General features: G+C 37.0%; 1 protein-coding gene across 1 annotated transcript in view; it reads left to right on the top strand.

Annotated features, from left to right (window-relative positions):
* Nucleotides 1-14,860, top strand: part of itgbl1 (integrin, beta-like 1) — a 59,968-nt gene that overhangs the window by 43,866 nt on the left and 1,242 nt on the right. The window contains exons 8-10 of the mRNA XM_046845013.1: nt 3,178-3,294; nt 9,521-9,667; nt 11,569-11,682. Coding sequence (XP_046700969.1) covers nt 3,178-3,294; nt 9,521-9,667; nt 11,569-11,682 — 378 coding nt within the window. The remainder of the gene's footprint in view (nt 1-3,177; nt 3,295-9,520; nt 9,668-11,568; nt 11,683-14,860) is intronic.

Raw genomic sequence — 14,860 nt, 5'->3', positions numbered from 1 at the left:
TAATATCACAAAAACGCATCAGATATGCGTTATTTATTTTACAATATATATAGGAAAGACGATTAACTAACTTTTGGTTTTACACAACTATTAATGGTTTTTAAATACTTTAAACACACCTGGGCAAAAAACAAAACAAAATGGGAAGTTTTAATGATCTTAACAACAATGACAATTTAGCAAAATGAAAACCCCTGACTGACCCCTAAGACCTTCTGTGCCACCAATTGCTTGTTTACTTTTGGAGGAAATGCTACAAACTGGGATGTTCACTTGTATAGTGTATAGTTTTCTTATTCACAAAGGTAAAATCATAACAACTATTCCATTTTCTATTGTGTGAAATTCATACTGGATGTACTTTTGGGAACTTTCCCAAAAATATTTCCTGGTATGTGTTTTTTGTTCATTAAAGCTTAGTCATTATTTCATTATCTGTCATACCTAATGCATGCCTCCAAGGGTCTGATAACAAGCTAATTAATAGATCCTGGATTTATAGAGAAGGTAAAGAGCTACAGTATTTTTTTTTGTTTTTCATTCCTGCTCATTTCTTGAACAATGATTTATTATTAAGAACAAAAAAGCTTCGTACTCTATATGGAAAAAAAAGTTTGTGGACTCCTGACAATGAGATTCATGTATGCATTTTGTGCATCTTATTCCACATTTAGACCCCATTTGTTTTTATCAAAACCTCCACTCCTATGGGAGGATGTTCCACAAGATTGTGTAGAGTGCTTGTGGAGATTTGTGCCTATTCAGCAAGAAAGGTGTGCAGTGACAAGGTCCTCCACTTCAACCCATGTAAACCATATCTTTATAAGCTTACTTTGGGCACAGAGGCGTTTTCATACAGTTTTGTGTTTCCTAGTATAATTGATGGAGAAAATTTAATGCAAGCACATTTAAACACATCCTATACAATTGTATACAATTTTCCTTGCCAAAGAGTGTTTTTGCATTGCATCTCATGTATTTTGTGTGTAATAATTATAAGAAGGTAGCTAAATTATTCATGATTTACATATCATTTCCTCTAAACAGATATGATTACGGACATGAACAGGCAACACACTATTTTGCTTTTTTCCTTTTGATCTATATTCACTGGTTTATTCCAGTTCTTTGACCAAAACCATGTCTTACTATGCTCCAAAATAAAACCAAATTCTGGCCCAAAATTCACCAAAATTAGATCTATATTTCTAGAGCCACTGCTCTATATAACCCACATAGAGTACATGCAGGACATAGGGCTTTATGTACCATTATAACCACTGAATTATTTAATATTTTAATATATACATTTTAGATTAGAAATTATTTGGGTGTTGTTATTAAATGAAATTTAAAGAAAAATATTGTGTCACAGCATCAAGGTAGCAAATGATTGCAAGTCCAGTAAACTTTCTGGAATGTAGCAATCTCAAAATTTGAAGAAAATCAGATTAAATAGTATTATAGGCAACAGTCCCCTGATTTGGGAAAAGCATCAGTGTTTTGAAATGTATTTCAATAGCCTATTAGATAGAAAGTTTACCAGAAATCTCCACAGGGTGTCTAGACCAATTATAAAATCGAACAATGTAACTGAGAAGCTGAAGAGTTGAATAAGGTTATGTTCTGCAAAATGTTATATGTTCCTTAAGCTTCTTTATTTAGCAGTCTCTTTTAGTTTTTGTTTTTTCTCAAACTTAACATACGGGTACAAAATTAGCATGATACGTTCCAAGTGTAGTATGACTAAAAGTGTTCATTGCATGTAGAGGCAGAATAAAAACCTAGCATGATACTCCCTGTTGTAATTTAAGCAACCCCAGTATGAAAGCTGAGCATTTAAAACAAGGCATAACTAACTTTATGTCATCTTTATATAAGATGCCAGCACATTCACAAGCCAAATTCCTATTCAGACAGTCTAATAAGGGCTCTCATTCCTCCTTCACTCATCTCAAGGTGAGACAAAGTCCAAGAGCCTGGCCACTGTGGTTAAATGTGAAGAGAATGGCCGTGCCGTCTGATCGGGCTGTTCGGTGTCGCAAAAGCTAATCGATGAGACGAGAGTGTTATGACATCACCAGTTGCTGTGGTAACAGCAGCACGCAGACGGTGGCTTATCTGCTTGGCAGGCTGAGTGCTTGTCAGACAGGGCGTTGCTTCTTGTTCTCGCTGCCGCGCCTGAAGCCACGGGAGCTGCCGGTGTCGGACAGATTTTAGCACTGCACTAACGTGTTCACTGATATCCACAGGCCAAAGCCATCTGCACTTCTTCATCCATTGACACATAGTACGTTTTTCTGAAAATCCGTGTCAGTGAAAATCAGGATCATTGGTCTCTCTCTTTATGTGGTGCAGAGACGTTTACTCAAAGACATTTATTAGATATGATTCTGTTCTGCATTAAAAAAAAATACTCAGAAGACAATAATTTTCAGCTAAATGTATTTTGCTTATATGTGTGCAGATGTTAATGATCTCTATATTTGTATTCTGATTTGCAGTGTTCATGGGGTGTTCACCGAGCAATGAATAGTTTACGTCGCGATATAGCATGTGTGTCATAGCACGACATCACCAGAATTGTGAAAGCTATTGGCTGTGATACAGATAATGCTGAATATGGCTTTTGTTTTTATTCTTTTATTTTGTCTTCATTACTGCGAGCAAGCATTGCCTCTAATATCTATAAATAATACTTTGAAATCACCTTTTGTAATATCATCACTACTCTACCACCCCACCATCATTATAATAAATTAAATTAACTGCACTGAGTTCTTAACGGCAAAAGAAAGATGATATAACGTGAAGCAATTACGACATTAGCACCATTTAACTGCCTACAAATCATTCATTTTGTAAATATGTCACCCTGACATGGATAAAGTGTAATCGGAAAAGGGAGAGGTTTGTTATTCACCACCTGAACACATACTGTTAATACACAATAAACCGAATGCTTCAGATGAAATAGACTCATTAATGACAGAAACACAGTAGATGCTATTTCTATTTCCGTTAGCATACACAACAGTGGATCTGATGTTACATGAGAGGAACACCAGTATCAAGGAAACTAATGGGTTATTCAGGTATTTTTCAAAAAGCTCCTGGTTCAGGCTTGCATTATGTATTTCTTCTTATCTATCTAATGTGTGTGTTTGCATGCTTTAGGCCAGTGCGTCTGTGGACAGTGCATGTGCTATCCTCCAGGAGACAGTCGTGTTCATGGCAAAAACTGTGAGTGTGATGACCGCCAGTGTGAGGACGTGAACAAAGACATCTGTGGTGGTAAGCAGTGCATGCACAAACACTTTATACACACACTGAATTACTATGAACCATCACAAAGCAACGGTGCAATTCTTTCCAGCTGAGATCAGTGTGATTGACAGCAACACATGTACTAACATAATTTCAGCTCATGGCACTTGTCTGTGTGCACATGTGAGTGTTTTGGTGATGGAGAAAGCACTTTTTTGGTTAGAACAGAAAGCCTCTTGTCACTGCCAGTGTATACACACCCTGAAATATAGATTTCAAAAAGTGTATATAGAAAGATAGGAATGATTTCTGTCCTCCCTGGAGGAGGACAGAATATAAGATAATTATATAAGATAATTATAATGTATCTATAAGCATGTAATTATCATTTCTTTGAGCTTATCTCATTCGAATCGCTGTTTTTGAAAATATTAATATTATTAATGCTTTGCATCAAAGCTACAATACTCTGACTGAGATAGAAATGAGGGGACGTTTCCTGCATCCTGAAAGGCAGGCCATTGTACAACTGACCTGTTGACATTCAGGTACCATTCAGATTGGTTTTACCGGTAGTCATCTCAGGTGCTGTGATGGAGAATGTGAGCAATTCCACATAAACAAGGAGATCATTTGCTTGCTTCTGTCTTTGCAATGATGGACGATATGGTCCACATGCTTGTGAGCTTCATGCCGTATCATCTTACAGCAGCTGAGATATGCAGTCATTCCAGTAGTCAATGAATAGCTTTAAATATCCCCTGACTTCAACACTTCAACACTTCTTTCAACACTAACTTTTTTTAATGTGGCTTATATTGATCAGGCTTTAGATTAGTGAGAAAGATTAGGCAATTAGTCAGAGGTACACTTTAAAGAATCATGCATTAATGATTCCCTAAAGATGTGAAGAAGATTCCAATCAATGTAGCGCTGTAGTGTAGATCATACAAGGCAGCAACGACACTCCGTCTTGCCCTGATTTGACTGCTATTTATTTCACCTTTTGATATTTACACAATAGCGATCGATTCAAAGTGAACTAGAAGCTTAGGGACTGTCGTGTTTCGAGTCAGCAGGTCTAGGCTGATAAAGATTCGCTCTGCAAAACAAATTTGTAACTATTATAATATGTTAAAGTTGATCCTCCATCAGAAATAAATGATTGAAAAGTATTATGAAGCATAGATATTTCTATGTACCTGACATTAAAATGTGTTCCATTAACTTTGGTAAAAATACCCCAGGCTTTAATATCATTCGAGGGAACTCCAGGAGAAAATCAGTACTAATTGGTACTCCAGCTCCAAGAAATCTCAGAGATATTGTCGAGCTGCTTGTGTTTCTCTAACCAAGTGATCAAGAGGAGATCTAGGGCAAGACAGCTATGGCAGAGAAGCCTTGTCAGGTCTAACCCTTACCTCAAATTTAATGTGGGCTACATATTGTCACCCCTTGGAGTGTGTGTGTGTGTGTGTGTGTGTGTGTGTGTGTGTGTGTGTGGAAACCTGTGTATGTGTGTGTGTCACGTGCACCGAGTCTCATGTGCACAGAGCCAGAGGCCAGATGGCTGTAATCATTTGCCATGACTTTCACTCTCAGTCCAAGGAGATTATTGTATTTTATTTTCCCTGCATCACTCTGCCACTGGTGTCACTACTCTTGGCATAAATGAAACTTTGTATCAAAACACTCACCTCCTTGCCATCTTATTAAAGAGCTCTAAGTAAACAATGTCCAGACTGAAAGTGGCAATAAGAGAACTCAGTGTTACTGTGCAATAATTACATGAAGTGAAATGGGCAATTAAGGAGTCTTTACAAAGTAATCATGGGTGCAGATGGATGTGTTTGTACATAATAATCAATGTAAACAAATAAAAAAACAGCATGTAATGCTGAAATACATATCTGGGCATAACATTTTAATAACAGATTACTGATAGTATTTTATACACTGATTAACAGTATATCACATCTGATAACCCTAGTCAAATATCTATGTATTTACTGAAGTTCTTTGTTAGGACTTATTATCTCTAAAATGTTGCTACTTGCTCTAGCATTATCTGATGCTGATTACTTGGTATTTCTTCACATTTGTGACAATATATTCAACTTGAAACTATGCAATTTGGCATACTTTACATGCTAGACTCTTACTAGAGTACTACTTTACTCTAGCATGTACATACTTAATATATTTCAAAATTAAAACTATCGCTCAGATTCTTAGTTAGCATTCAAATCAAATCAAAATCAAATCAAATCAAATTTTGTGTGTTAAAATTTGTGCATTAAGATATATTATGCATCATAACTACTTAGAGAATGCATTAAATTATATTCATTTATACATTCTTTACCGCTTTTTCTATGTAAAGCTGCTCTAAAACAATGTCCATTGCTAAAAGTGCTATACAAATAAAAATTTAAATTACAGTACACAGTACACTGTAAAATAAAATGCATCCCATTTTTTTGTTTTGAATAATGAATTTCATTTGTGTGATTTCCAAGTTCACACTATATCAGCTTGACATCATTAAACTGCACACTCATGATTGCACATTTCATGCAATTAGCCTATTAACCAGTTATGTGGCAGCAGAACAATAAATAAAATCATGCACACAGATTAAGAGTAAATGTTCCTATTATACATCAAAATGGGTTCGATTATTTCAGAAACTGCTAGGATTTTCACACACAGACACACACACACACACACACACACACACACACACACACACACACACACACACACACACACACAAGTTCCTTGGGCTTAAACAGAATAGTGCAAAAAAAAAAAGGAATAGATCTTTGTAGGTCGAAATACTTTGTTGGTGAGAGAGTGAAGAAAAGAACACCCAGACTGGTTCCAGATGACAGGAAAGCTACATCAAGTCTAATAAACATTCTTTACAACTGCAATAAGAAACATCCCTGAATGGCCAGAAGTGTCCAGTAGAAAGAACTACAGGATCAGACGAGCACATTGAGGTGCAACAAACAACATTTTGTGCACAATGCTCTCATAGCAGACTAGAAACATTGCAACATGCAGACAGTAGGGTAAGAATTGTGATTCATGAATCCATTAACCCAACCTAGCTAATCAAGATATTGTTGCTGATCAGGTGAATCCCTTCATTTTGTATTTTATAATGGCTACTACCAGCATGATATATACAAAATGCAAATCATCTCAAACTAATCCCATGAACAGTATATTGAGTTCTATGTATATCAATGGTCTCTTCAGTCTATAGATCTGAATTCAGTTAAGAAGCTTTGGGAAGTGGTTAAAAGGGAGATTCACAAAAGGAATGCAGGTGACAAATCAGCAATCCTTATGTGACGTTAACATGCACCACCTTGTAAAATCAATGGCGCAAAGAAATCCGGCTGCTCTGAAACACATTAATGATCTAAAACAACAAGTCTCTTTTGGTTAACACTAATAATTTTGAGTTGCAGTAACGCTTCGGAACAAAGGAGACACTTATTCAACAGCATACCTATAAGTGATTCAAAAGCACAACCAGTTCACACAAATTCTTTGACCAAGGTCCATAAAAGAAAATTTAATAATAGGTCTTTTGTTGTGATTTTAGACGCTGTATTAGCACAGAGTGATGCACTGCAGCATCCAAAGCAGATGTTCCTCCTTTTTGGGTTGTGCATGCATTATTAATCCTGTGCAGCTTTCCTCAGGCTCACTGTGTCATACTCCTAGGTGACAGTAGCGCAGGAGCCCGGTGGGCACACTCGACCCTCTGGCCTGTCTGGGCATGCCTGAAAAATGAATGATAAAATATGCATGAAGCTCTGCTGATGCAGATTAGAGCATGTTATCGCTGGAGAGCTGAAAACACAGTCATCCTTCACTAATGCTGATTCAGCCCACACACTCCCTCCAGTTCTTCTCGCAGACACTACACAGAGCCCTGTGACTCACTCACTGGTGAAAAGTGAATATCAGCTAATTGCCTGATTCATTTAAAGAGTTAGCATTTAAAAAGAAGTGTGCACTCAAACTATAAAGGGTTTTTATACATGCTCTGACACTGTAAGCGATGATACTATTGCAAAAATTCATTGCCTATTTCAGTCCTTGAGTATTGTAAATTCAGTGTCATGCCTTTTTCCGAGGCAACATGTGCAGTCATGCAGAGGGGATTTCTCTTATACGTTGCTTCTAAATCCAGACGTGAAAGGCTTGAGAAAGCACACGCATGCAAATTGCTTTCACAGCATAGGTAATGTAGAATCACAGGTTCAGTTTAATTGAAAGGGTCAGGGGTGCCAATCTTCCAAAGCAATTAAATGCTCTTATAGGCTGACTGATTGAGCCAACCAAGCGTGCAGACTCACCAACAGCACACCCCAGCCTTTTATACCCCATTCCTTAGAAAAAATGCAGGATGAAAGGAAGAAGGCTAGCAGGTTACCATGGAATCTATTTCCCCCTAACCCATTTTCCTACCCAATCTGTTCCACTGCCAATTCTTGTACTCCAGCCAGTGCTCCTCTTTAACACTAAAGTTTCCATCAGTGTACTTTTTAGGGTGAAGGCAACTCCTGGCCACATGGCTGAGCAAACATATGGATTTGACCTCCTGATAATAGTGTAAATGTCTTGCACTTGTGCCACTCAGGATCCCTATATCGACAGTATATTATTTTAACTTAACCCATAATACAGCTTTATCAAATCAGCTTTTTTTCCCCCAATCAGGAGGCACAACATTACCACTTACTGTATTCATACATGTAGGTCTTTTCATTTTATACCAAGTTGAACTTTATATTCAAGAAAATACACTACTCTGCCCAGTTAAATCTTGAGGGAATTCCTCAAAATTGTGAGATTGAGGAAGCAGCCATAGCTGCAGGTAGAACTCTATTATTCACTGTTCATTTCCCACTGATTCACAGACTTACCCTGCAACAACAGAGAAACTCCAGGCTTCACGTCCTTCGAAAAGTGTTTCATTTACTCCCTGCCAACACTCACACAGCCCCTGCATCACGTTTCCATTGCCCTGCTGTAAAGCCTACAAACATTAGCAGTCCAAATCTCGGAAAACGACAGAGGTAGTTATGAAACCAAGACATTTTTGGGGGTTTTATTCTCTTTTAGCTTCTATTGCACTTTATATCAGAGTAACACCAATGAAGCCAAAAAATCTGAATAGACTTGATATTCAAGTTCACTTACAGTACATGAGGTACACAATAAAGTATGTTTTAACATGAGCATTATTTTATTTCAGTATACAAAGTTAAATATTACATTATTTTTAAAACCTACTGGCACAAATTCAGGTATTAATGTGTGGCTGTAGCAATCAACCAAACAAGCAGCATCTATTGAACTAGTCAACAGAGTTAAACAACCACAAAACCAACAAACCAAACTAAACAACTAACAAACTGGGCAACCAACAAGCAACTAACTAATCGACAAAATCAAAAAGTGGTTTGCTATTTTCAGCCAGTGCTTGTGTGACCATTACATGTTTCTGACAATTTTTCAGCTTAACACTCTGTTCAGTAATTTGATGTTACTGAATATCAACAAACCTAGGAGCAGGTCAGTAAATGTATTGGGTGGTACCAATATAAACTGGGGTTAAGCAGAGGACTTCGATTAAAAGAGAATTATGAGAGTAGGACTTACAGTTCATGAGTTACAGGCCACAATGTAAAGGGTTGCACTATAGTGCCACTATTAGGCAGTCTTGTGTGTCTGAATAACAGGAGAAAGTAGGGCCTATTTCAAGGAAGATAAATACTAACAATAGAAAAAACATACCAATTTCAAAATGGTGGCAGCACCTTTGGGGCTTGGACCACTAACAGCTATAACAACACAAATAATAATAATAATAATAATAATAATAATAATAATAATAATAATAATAATAATAATAATAGCTTTTCCACAATTCATCCTGATGTCAAAATCACATGTGACATTTCTAGCAACTCTGGGTATGTAAGTGCAAGCCAAACATTCATATAGATTCATGGTTGACTTATGGCTCAAGTTGAATACCTATGATTAAAGCCACATCTAGTCTGAAATACAGCACCTGTTTGTTTAAACTAATAACATTTGCTTGGCTCTTGGATCAGTCAAAATGTCGCATTGTTTTTGTTGTTGTGTTTAGGTGAGAAGAATGACGTGTGTGTGTTTGTGTGTATGTGTGCTTGTGTGCCTGTGTGTTCTTCCTCCCCTTTAGGCCATGGCTTTTGCTCCTGTGGCCGCTGTATTTGTAATGGTCAATTTTTTGGAAGTCACTGCCAGTTCCCCCGTAACTGTAACATGACTATTGAACAGAGCAAGAACTTGTGTGAGACAGCCCATGGTGTCACATGCTCCGGAAAAGGTAAGACAGAGAGAGTTCTCCCAGCGCTACACTTTATGAATGACAGCAAAGGTGGGAGAGATCAACTGTGGCGCTCCACTTTACCTGTCATGGTGCAATGGAAGTGCAGCAATCATAAAGGAGAGGTGTACACAATAAAGTTTGAATGCACCCTAGAGACTGTCTTTAGGTCTGTTGTGCACTAATGTTTATGGAAAAGCATGAAGAACGCTAGCACAGAGTACACTGGCTCATTTCATGCTATCCTACTACAAGCCATTCATTTCAAAAAAGGTCTACTTATAATGTACTAGTGAGAATCCAAACAGGGAAGAAAAAAAGATGAAAAAGCAAACCTTTAGACTGGAAGTTGTATCTGCAGATTCAGTGCTCTTTCATTGGCATTTTAAACAAAGACAAAAATACACCTATCTTCATCCACAAAACACCTTTACCAGGCAGACTCCACAAAGAAAATAAAGTCTTCTTGAACATCCCTTTTAATGTATAAATAAGAGAGTTGGAAAAGCTGCTGCAGCTTTTTTTCTCATGCTTTGAGAAAAACAACAAGGAAAGACAGGGATTCTCCTGCAGCACGCAAATTATAACACATCTTCAACTTCTCTACTCGAGAAATAAGGCTACATTCTTTTATAGAGAAGCCAAGTCAGGAGAGGCGAAGAGACACTGTTTGTTAGACTGTGAAAAGGAAAAACAGATATTAGTGTGTATCAGGAGGTGATATGTCTTTTGTACTAGCATGAAGATTGCTTTGTGAAAAACAAGGCACATTTTTATTGAAAAAATCCGCCAATCAGGTCAAATGTTATTAAAAAAAGATTAGAATGGTCTGATTCTAAGAGTATTGTCTAAATTCCTATTTAAGGATGTGGATATCGATTTGAATTAATAATAAGCAAATCTTTTCCAACTTTCAGCATTCATTAGCATATTCATACACCGTATTTTCCGAAACTATAAGCCGCCACTTTTTTCCCACGCTTTGAACCGCACGGCTTAAACAGTGAAGCATCTAATATATGAATTTTTCCTGGGTTTTTCCCGGTTTCACAAACTTCATGCCAAAAAACTGAGCCCCATAACATTAGACCAATGAAATTGCGGAACGGAAACGAAAAAACGCACTTCACCTGTGTTCTGAGCTGCACAGCATCGGGAAAAAAACTTTCACCGATGGTGATTTTTAAACGCACGACGATGCCAAAAGATAAACTCCCGAGAGAAATAGTTGTGAAAGGAAGGAGGAAGACAGTGAACAATGACTTTCTTGGTAGGCTACTGTTTAGATGCAAGCCGTTGTAACGCGTTGAGTCTGGGTCATGGAATAGCTCCTAACTCCAGTTGCAACAGAAATCATATAAGCACAGAGAGGTTTCCAAAACTCGTGCTTTTTTATTTGTCTTGGCAACAGTGTTACAGGTTGTCAAAGAAAGTTAGAAATCAGCATCAGAAAATAATAAGGACATATTCCTCGGCCTTACACAAATGCAGTAAAACCGGAAAAATGCGGTGGCAGGCTATTCCCAAAATGACGCTCTGCTCTTAAAGGAGCCACAACATATTTCACCTGTTACAACGTGTAACAGGCACTGTCTTTAAATAAAGCCTGAGTAAAGTTCATTAGTTTCAATGTAGACAGGTGCAATGTAGACGGCTTATAGACAGGTGCGGCTTATTTATGTTCAAAATAAAAATCTTTGTAAAATTCAGTGCGGCTTATATTTGGGTGCGCTTGATAGTCCGGAAATTACGGTACTATGTTTCTTACACAGGTGAGTGCAGCAATTATTAACAAGCTGTTTTTGTTTACAGGGGATGTTAGCAGAAATGTTACAGATGTGTTATGGTGATGGTTTTATGTAAAATCGGCCACTATAATAAGCCTGGGCATATGCTTTCAGGCTCTTGCCACTGTGGGAAGTGCATCTGTACACCAAATGAATGGTATATTTCAGGCGATTTCTGTGAATGTGATGACAGGAAATGTGACCAGCATGATGGCTTGATCTGTACAGGTATGTATTAGAGGTATGTTATACTGTATGGGTAAATGTATATGGATACCTGACCCTAAAATTCGTACAGTATGTGCTTTCTGAACATTGCATTGCATGGATCCTCTAGAGGTGTTATAAAGGTTTGTGCATGTTCAGACACAAGGGGGTTAGTAAAAACAGGTACTGGTGTAGGGTGAGGAATCCTAAATTGCAGTCCATGGGTTGGATCTTCCACTCCAACCCATGTAACCCATATCTTCATAGAGCTGGCTTTATGCATAGGAACTGTACCTGCACATACCTCCTAGATGAAGTGAAGGAAAAATTTGTAGTAACAGGTTGATGTCCAAATATTTTTTTCCATATAGTGTTCCAGTTGGTGGTCACAGCAAATACCAAACACTTTTTCTCTCTCTCTCTCTCTCTCTCTCTCTCTCTCTCTCTCTCTTTAGCATATGTTAGGAAAATATCAAAATTGAATATCTAAACTATTCTAATCCTGTTCTTATTTTCTAATCCTGTTCAGTAAATAAGCAGCAGGTTTAACAAGTACGTAAAAAGTAAAAAAGTTAGTATACCTAAAGCTGTTTAGATGCTTGCTATCTAAGTCTACATTTCTCATTCATTGAATGCTGATCCACCTATTGGCTATATGCTATTGGGCAAGGATTAAAACCACAAACCATAAACTACATAAAAGATTTGTGGACTGTATAAATATGAACTATCAAATGAACCACACTGTATATGCACCATTGCTTTCACTGTACACATTTTTTTTTCAATGTTTGACTGTTAATATATATAAACAGGAAGTTTAGCCAATAGAAGAGAACTCACTGAATAATTAGTGATCCTTTCAGCACCATTGTGTCTGACACTCTGACAGGAGAAACTGACATGGATCATGCTTATGATTAAAAATTGTTTACTCGATTTTCATCATAGATTTATAGTCTTTGTAATGACAATGAGTCTCATTAATGACATTTTTGCATAACTACACTATATGGACAAAAGTATTGGGACACCTGACTTTTCTAGCCATATGTGGTTCTTCCCCAAACTGTTACCACAAATTTGGAGGCACACAATTGTAAAGAATGTATTTGTATGCATTCACTTTTCCCTCCATTTGAACTAGAAGACCCAAACCTGTTCCAGCATGAATGCTCCTGTGTACAAAGCCGGCTCCATTAAGATATTTAGCAGATATTTATACATTTGCATACATTTACATGGTTTGGAGAGGAGGATCTTGAGTGGCCTGCTATAGCACTCGGACCTCCACCTTACAAAACACCTTTGGGATGAATTGGAACAAACACACTATAAAATCTAGTGGAGCATCTTTCCAGAAAAGTGGAAGTTATTATATGAGCAAATGGGGACAAAATGTTGAATGGGATGTAGATTAGATTACAAGTGTACATGTTTAGTAGGCACAGTGTTTGCCTGTTATTAGCTATCTTCTCAGGATAATACTGACTCAGATTCAGATCATTAAAACATAAATAATATAGATATAACAGCAGAGAAATTGAGCACTTCAGATAAGGGTTTAAAATGAAAATACAATAAATCCTATGATGATATGATCATTTGCCTGTATTTAAACAATTAAAATAAAGGATGATAATACATATATAATAACTGGTAAGTGGATAGGGCATTTGAAAAGCCTGTCGTCTGTAGGCAATGAATAAAAAAAAAAAAACTTATTTTGTATAGATTTTATTTATTACCTATTAAATTAAATGCTAATTAAATAGTCAAATAGCTTTTTAGCATTTAAAATGGAATATTTAAATATGATATTTTTTTTTTTAGCATCTTGTGGATTTGGGTAAAGTGCAAAACCTATTTCTGCTTGAGATGTTTCAGTTCAGGAAATCCCGCAGTTTAGATGAAAATATACAGTACAAAGCTATAGCCAAACATACAACATACAGAATTTACACACATTTTTATACACATTTACACACATTTCTTCTGGCTTAACTGCATTGTGTTTTCGTAATCGAGGGTTTGTTAAAAGTTACTTCAGTTTAATTGGTTTGATTAGATTGATTAGTACCAAGCAAAGACAGATTTGTCTAATCTATTAATCTTCACTGCCTCATTCTCTCCTGCTAATGGTTTTGTCCAGAGTCGAACAGCAAGGCAATTTAGAGAATAGTGGTGATTTTCCTTTAAAAAACGGTACCTGACCAATGATAATAGCAAACTCAATAAGTATTTACTATGGCTGTGATTCTTGACTCTGAACAGTAACATTTGATTTACTTATTGGTTTCCATGCTTCAGGTGTATGATAACAGGTTAACACAATGCCATTCAACCAATCATCTTGTTCCTCTCACGAGAACCTTAGAAAGAAACGATGACACATAATTGACAAAGCAAATGTATAAATATCTGCTAAATGCCAGTGATTAGCATATAAGTGATTAGGGCATATGCCATAATTAGCATATGCATAAATTAGTAAAATCACCTTCGTATTTTGCACAGGGAATCTTGTGCTTTTTTTTTTTCACTAGTCAAAAATGCAAATGCAAACAAGCAGGCAGTGTTTTGCATTTCCTAAGGCAAAAGTAGTGCACTCAAGCTTTCTAAGCCTAATGATGAAAAAATGTATCTGCCAGGTTAGGAATACTAATTTCACATCCACAAATTTCATGGTTTCTCCAGCTGAGATTCTCATTACACATAAATTGATGAGTGATGTGGAAAATTCAATGTATTAGGAATGCCTGGTGCTCGATTTCATGCCCCTAGGATTAAAATTCCAACTGTTTCTGTGGCGACATGAAGCATCTTCACAAACCTTGGTATTAAAAGCCTTATTCAGGGCAAATATTCATATATTTAACATGTGCTTCTCTGGTGAATTAATAATGACTACATTGTGCAAAAACGTTACTGCTTTTTAATGATCCTTTGGGAAGAAAGAAAGGAATCTGAAATCGGGGTTGTATAGACTAGTTGACCTGTTAGTTAATACATTTAATAATAAGCACTTTTGTGGGGAGCTGTCAGCCATTTGGGGTTTATACTGAGAGTGCTTTCAGAGCCGTGGGTTGCACATCACTTTCTAATCTCAGCCACCATATATAGTCAGAGCAGTGGTGCAAGCCAGCTCAAAATGGCCAATCTGGACTACTACAAACTACTACCATGGGCAGAGTTGAAC

The sequence above is a fragment of the Silurus meridionalis genome, chromosome 3 (genome assembly GCF_014805685.1).
Source record: "Silurus meridionalis isolate SWU-2019-XX chromosome 3, ASM1480568v1, whole genome shotgun sequence".
NCBI lineage: Eukaryota > Metazoa > Chordata > Actinopteri > Siluriformes > Siluridae > Silurus > Silurus meridionalis.
This window is presented reverse-complemented; position numbering and strand designations above follow the sequence as displayed.